The following is a 6,343-nucleotide window of genomic DNA, read 5'->3' on the forward strand; positions in this document are numbered from 1 at the left end:
TCCGTATTTAAAAGAAGTCATGTTTTCACAGACTAATGGGATTAGAAGTTTATAGGTAACATATTAAAAAGAGAGTAACTTCTTTGTTTTTGAAAGTCTTTCAAACAATTTTCTGTTCTATTTCTTCTGTATTTCTATAGCCAATGATGTGATACGACTCTTCTTAAATGACAAAACACTTTTGATTAAGGTAGCTATATTTATATAAATTATTTAAAATATATATTTTTAAAAATTTTATTGACAATTAAAAATATATTTCTAATTGCAGAAATTTTTGACCATAACCCAAATAGTCCATTTTTAAGTTGTGAAAAAATTATCTTAATTGCTTATAAGTATATAAACAAGAGCCAAACTTTAAAATAAATTTAATAGTAAATCATAATATATGCATAAAAATTTACAGTGGGCACATGTTTCGCATAGAGATATGCCTAAAAATGTTTGAAATTTTTGGATTATGCTACAGTATTGTTACTATAAATTCATACCACACCACCCAACGTAAGGCCCTTCACCTCTATGCTTGGTTCATATAAATGCATATTAATTTTTCATGATGTCCAACCTCAAAATTTTCTGAAAAAATTTACTCACGCAAAATAAATTATTGGTTTCACAATTATTTTATATCGACTATATAATATTTTTATACGACCTCATATCTGTTGCAAATATTTCTTATGAAATATAAATAAATATACAAATATATATTTTACTCGAAATAAACACACAATAAATTATGCTATATAATAATTGATATATATCTTTTATAGATATTTAATTTTAACACTAAATGTGGTATTCATGACGTACGAGTAAAATTAATCTAAATTTTAATAGATAAGCCAAAAATATTTTAAATATTTTTATAGATATTGCACTCATCTATTTAAATAGCTCTTTTAATCTCAATCTATTTATTAATAATTATTAGTAAAATAGTGACTCACTTATGATGTCTGATAAATTTAAATTAATATTATATTTTATTTATTGTAGATATACTTTATCCGAAATATGACAGAAAGATCTATTTTTATAGCATTTTACTATTCTTATTACTATTCTTGAAATAGTAATTTTGAATTTAATCTTATCAATTATTTATTTATTCAATTATATCAATTATTTATTATTTTGCATAACATAAAAAATGATATAAAATTAGTGTTCCTATACATTATCCAACTAATCATACTAATAAGAACTACTCTATTAATTTTTGTGTTAATTAACTCTTCTGAAGTTGTGGTTTTCCACATTCTTTTGGTCGAATTAGATTGTTTCAATAAGGTTCCATTGATGTTCCTAATGTTCTAAGTATCCTGAGACACTTTGCATATAAACTCATTTCGTGTTTTATATTTTTTAAAAAAAAGTATAAGTGATGTCTATTTAATATTTTAGGCTACCAGGAGATTCGGCAAGTGATTGAGATCATGTAGAAAGTAAGTTTCTAACGCCTACTATATATATTCAAGATACATATTGTTAAAGCGAGATAATTTAAAGGTTAACATCTATATTGTTTGCATTCAAGTAATGAACAGTAGTTTAATAAAATTTTGATTCCATCAAATATATTTAATTGTTAAATATAGGGGAAAAACAATGATAACAAGCGAATTTGGGCAAAGCCTGGTAATTCAAATTAAAATATTTTTTTATGGCAAAAAAGATAAAAAAAATTGAATTGTATGAATTACTTATGTATGACGTATTTCATATAATAGTAGACTTAATTTAATATAACCTTAATAGAAGAGTTGAAGATATAGTAGCACATGATGGTAATCGGTAGTGAAACGTAATCAGATGAGTAATTATTGTGAACGTAGATAAAAAAGAAACACTAGCCTGATTGGTGCCACTTGTCTTCAAAATCTATATTAGAGGTGGACGTGAATTGCGATAACTATTGCAGACTTTCCAATATTAATTCTCTGGTGAGAATACAGTTTATAACAATTATATTATCGGTCTTAGTCATTGATGATTAACAAAATAATAATATTGTTCAAAATTTATTTTGAGTTTAAATAAAAATAATTGTAGCTTTATATGGTAGTCTCGGAGTTTTTGTAATGTAGATTCGTCTTTGTTAATTCTGTATGAAATCGCCGAAGCAAACGGAGAAAAATAAGAAGATTATTTATTTAGTTAAGGTATTCTACACTTTTGTAGGGGTTCTAAAAATTAGAATAGTGTGATTGCAAATGCTGCAATTAAATATTAATAGTTTATTAAATTTATTCCATTTATTCAGAAATTTTGAATAATATATGATTTAGTTAAGGAATTAGAATTTAGGTTACAAGTGAAGCAGAGTTTTACAAGCTGAATAGATCTCTTGTAATGTAACAATACTCTAATCCAATAGAAGAAATCACGTCTTATGAAGTATATTGAAAAAAACCTGATTACCGACGTGGCCATAGATTTCCACTTTTGAGTCTTTCTTCTTACCCAAACTAATGCCCGACAAACATATACTTACTATTAAGGAAAATAATAATGACATTATAAATAATATAATAAATAACAACAATCTATATATTAAGAGAACTCACATTTCAAAACCTATCTTTTAGGTATCAGTTTCAGTAAGAAAAATAAATAGATCAAGATCAACACAAAACTTCAAACTGTAGTGTATTATCACTAATCAGGGAAAACCGTAACTTAGTATTTAGAAAAAAGTTTTAAATTATTATTAAAAACTATTTTAAAAAAAGTTTACATTAGCTTTTGTGTATTAAGAATATAATACCAAGGATACTACAGTTATTATTATTGGTTTAAAGTTCAATATTCAGTAGTTACCAGTAACCAATGTTTACTTGAGGTCATAAGTACTAGAATATACTATAAAACTATTAAGAACCATCGTCGACACATATACAACAAAATCTATAAGCCTTTCATAGTTAGGAAAACGATGAAACTGTCTTATTTCATAATAAACACATAATCCCTTGCTTCGACAGCAATATTATATATATGCAACATTATATAATACAGTATAATATATAATATATATCAGTAAAACAATTTCACAGTAACTTATACAGATCAACATAACTGGAACTGAAATATCATAATAACGTCATTACAATCTTATTGAAACTTTTATGTAATTACAAGTACATGAGAATTATTATTCGTATTTCTGTTAAATGGTGTAGGTATAAAAAAAAGGTATATAATTCTCAGAAAGTTTAAATCGTTCTGGAGTTAAATACTAAATTAATTTAATATATATTATATTATTTTAATGAAATTTTGTATTGTTATGGTTTATTCTCTTGCAGCAGCATCAACAAATTGAAAGATATTAATATAAAATAAATTTTTATAGAAATAAATTGTTATTGCAATCTCAATACGCAGGAATAACTATCGAATATGTTGTACATTCAAAAAACATATAATCTTTACGTATATACTAAGACTGTGTTCGCTTTCTGGGCATATAGAAGGGTTTGAGGAGGATTGTAATGTTAAAGCACAAAGATTTTGAAACATTTACTATAGTAAAAATAAATTATACATTTAAGTAAAGAGATGCAGTTTAACCTTTAATTAAAATTATCAGTAACACAATTTTATAGCAATTTATACGGACTTACTAGAGCTGAAATATCATGATATCGTGTTCAGTCTTATTAAACCTTCGTCATATTTTTGAAACTAGAATGTCGTGTTTTGATTTCCCATAGAATGAGAAGGGGTCGTAACCCGGGCGCAGTAGCTTCTGTTTGTATTTTTTTTTCATGAAGCATTTAATTTTCTGAAGCGGTGCTCTTTTTTAGAGAGGGAAGAAGATTAAACAGCATTAATCAGAGAATTAAACTGCAAGATATACTAAAGGCGGGTATAGCAAGCGTTTGTCATACGTTCTATATCTCTACACATACAATAAAATATTCTAAAAACACGTATATTTTTATAAGAAAAAATATTACGATAAAAACTATAAAATTAAGTGTCCCTTAAAAAAATTTTAAAGTTACCACGAACGTGTCGTGCTGTCGATCAAGGAGCAACAAGGTAGGGCGTTGGCTGCCGTTAAAGCAACAATCAATTTTATATAAAATGACATCACAAAACTGTTGTCTACCAGGATTTCATATCAGAACACTTGAAAAAATCCAACACGTATAATGTATAATTATCTTTTTGTGCCTAGAAATAGAACTATTCGATATTTACATCAACAAGTAATATCAATTGAATATTACTCAGTTTCAATGAGTCATATATATAGAGTTTTCACGAGTCCTGCAAATAAAAGAATTTAAAGCTCTTAACACCTACTTTTTATTGACGTAAAAGGGCTAAGAGACCTAATCTAAACCCAGCGGAGGGCACAATAGACTCGACGGTCGGAGTGCCACATCTCTTAACAACAATAATAACACTTATACTAACACATCCTCAATTTATATTGGTAAACATACTTAAGTATTAAGCAATTTTTATTTAATTAGTTATTCACTGTGATAATTATTAATTATGGTTAAAAAATTTTTTTAAGCATATTGACTTCCATTTTTAACAGGGTGTGTTAACATGCACATTTCGGTAAGTATGCCAAAAAACTTGACTGCACGTAGCCTCTATAAGAATTACATAAACCAAAGTAATGCATCGATACGGCAAATGTGTCGCTTCACATATAGGTTTCGATATCTGGTATTTTTTTGTTTTGAAAATACACACGTAATTTTGGTCGTTTTGTATGTGTAAATAGACTTAAATACCGGGAAGCCCAAATAAGCAGGTGAGTCGGAACTGCGATAAGGCGGACAGACAAACTGATGAGCCATAAAAATAAATTCCGAAAAAAACGGCACAGATCTTTCGGAAATCAAGTATTGAATTAAGTTGAATTAAATTGAATTATATTTATATTTATTTATCGTATATATACATGCAATTGTTGTAGCTTTAATTGTTTTAAAGTCAGTTTAGCTCATTATGTATGTATGGAGTGTACTGGAGCACACGTTACGTTCGCGCAGACTGAGACGATAATCCGTTCGGTCGCACAATTTATTTCGGTTGTATAATTATGCAAAATTTAATAAAAATGCGATTGAAAACGAAATTCAAAAATAATAAAAAAAATAAATTAAAAAAAAAACAAATTACGAAAATTCAAAAATTTTCGGAATGGTAATATTGAAAAAAATTGAAGGAGTATAAAAACATTTTGTAAGCTTGGTTTGTTAGTCAAACGAATAGAATACCTAAACGCAGCAAGAAGTGGAATAACGAAATAAAATATTTAAAAAAAAAATACATAAACAAATCTAAAATGAAATTATTATTAATCGTAGCCTGCACACTGGCAGTAGCCTTTGCCATGCCAGAACCACCGAAATCACGTTATGGACCTCCACCAGCACCCGCACCACAAAAGGAATATGGTCCTCCACCAGTGCCAGCTGAAGAATATGGACCCCCTCCAGCAGAAATACCAGCACAACCTTTGCCAATTTATGGTCCACCTGCGCCTTTTTATGGTCCCCCCGTACAAGAAGCTATAGTAACGAAAAATGTTTACGTGCATGTACCACCAGCGGAGCCAGAAGTTTATCCAGCCTCAGCACCAATACAAACTGCTACACCTAAAAAACATTACAAAATTATTTTCATTAAGGCACCAAGTCCACCAGTACCAGTACGTCAAGTATTACCACCACCTGTACAGGATGAACACAAAACACTTGTATATGTTCTTGTGAAGAAACCTGAAGAACAACAACCAATTATCTTGCCTTCGCCAGAACCAACTGAACCCAGTAAACCAGAAGTTTATTTCATCAAATATAAACAACAACAGAAACCTGCGCAACAATATGGTCCACCACCACCACCACCAGCTGCGGAGTATGGTCCACCGCAGGCGGAGAAATTTTAAAAAATTCTTACCTAGCTTAAGTGTTAAACTCCATTTCCTTTGTAAATAATTTCCTGTTGCTAAGAGTGAAGTTCTTAATAGTTAATGTTTGTTTTAATTATCAATGTGCATTTTTAAGTGATAAACTATAGTCGTGTTTTTTAACAGAATAAAATAAATTATTCGAAACTTAAAATAAAATAATTCTATTAAAAATTAGTGAACTATGGGATAAAAAAGCATTAAAAAAATTGTTAAGAGTTCAGTATTCAAAGTATTGTCCATCGTCAACAACTACTTTTTTTCATCTTTGTACTAATATACGGATTTTGTGCCGAAACTACTCCTCATCTTTCAAGGTCATTCACGAATCTTCCAATTTTTTGACTTGTTTGAAAGAATGGAACTGCTGTTCAGCTGAGCAATGTGTCA

At 28.6% G+C, this 6,343-nt stretch overlaps 1 protein-coding gene across 1 annotated transcript; it reads left to right on the forward strand.

Moving 5' to 3' along the window:
* Positions 1–5,258: 5,258 nt before the first annotated feature.
* LOC119681581 (extensin-1-like) lies at positions 5,259–5,932 on the forward strand. The gene has a single exon (XM_038094821.1). It carries the CDS (start codon positions 5,327–5,329, stop codon positions 5,930–5,932), a length of 606 nt encoding a protein of 201 aa, XP_037950749.1. The 5' UTR covers positions 5,259–5,326.
* The last annotated feature ends 411 nt before the right edge of the window (positions 5,933–6,343 follow it).

This window comes from Teleopsis dalmanni, chromosome 2, assembly GCF_002237135.1.
Source record: "Teleopsis dalmanni isolate 2A chromosome 2, ASM223713v2, whole genome shotgun sequence".
Taxonomy (NCBI): Eukaryota; Metazoa; Arthropoda; class Insecta; order Diptera; family Diopsidae; genus Teleopsis; species Teleopsis dalmanni.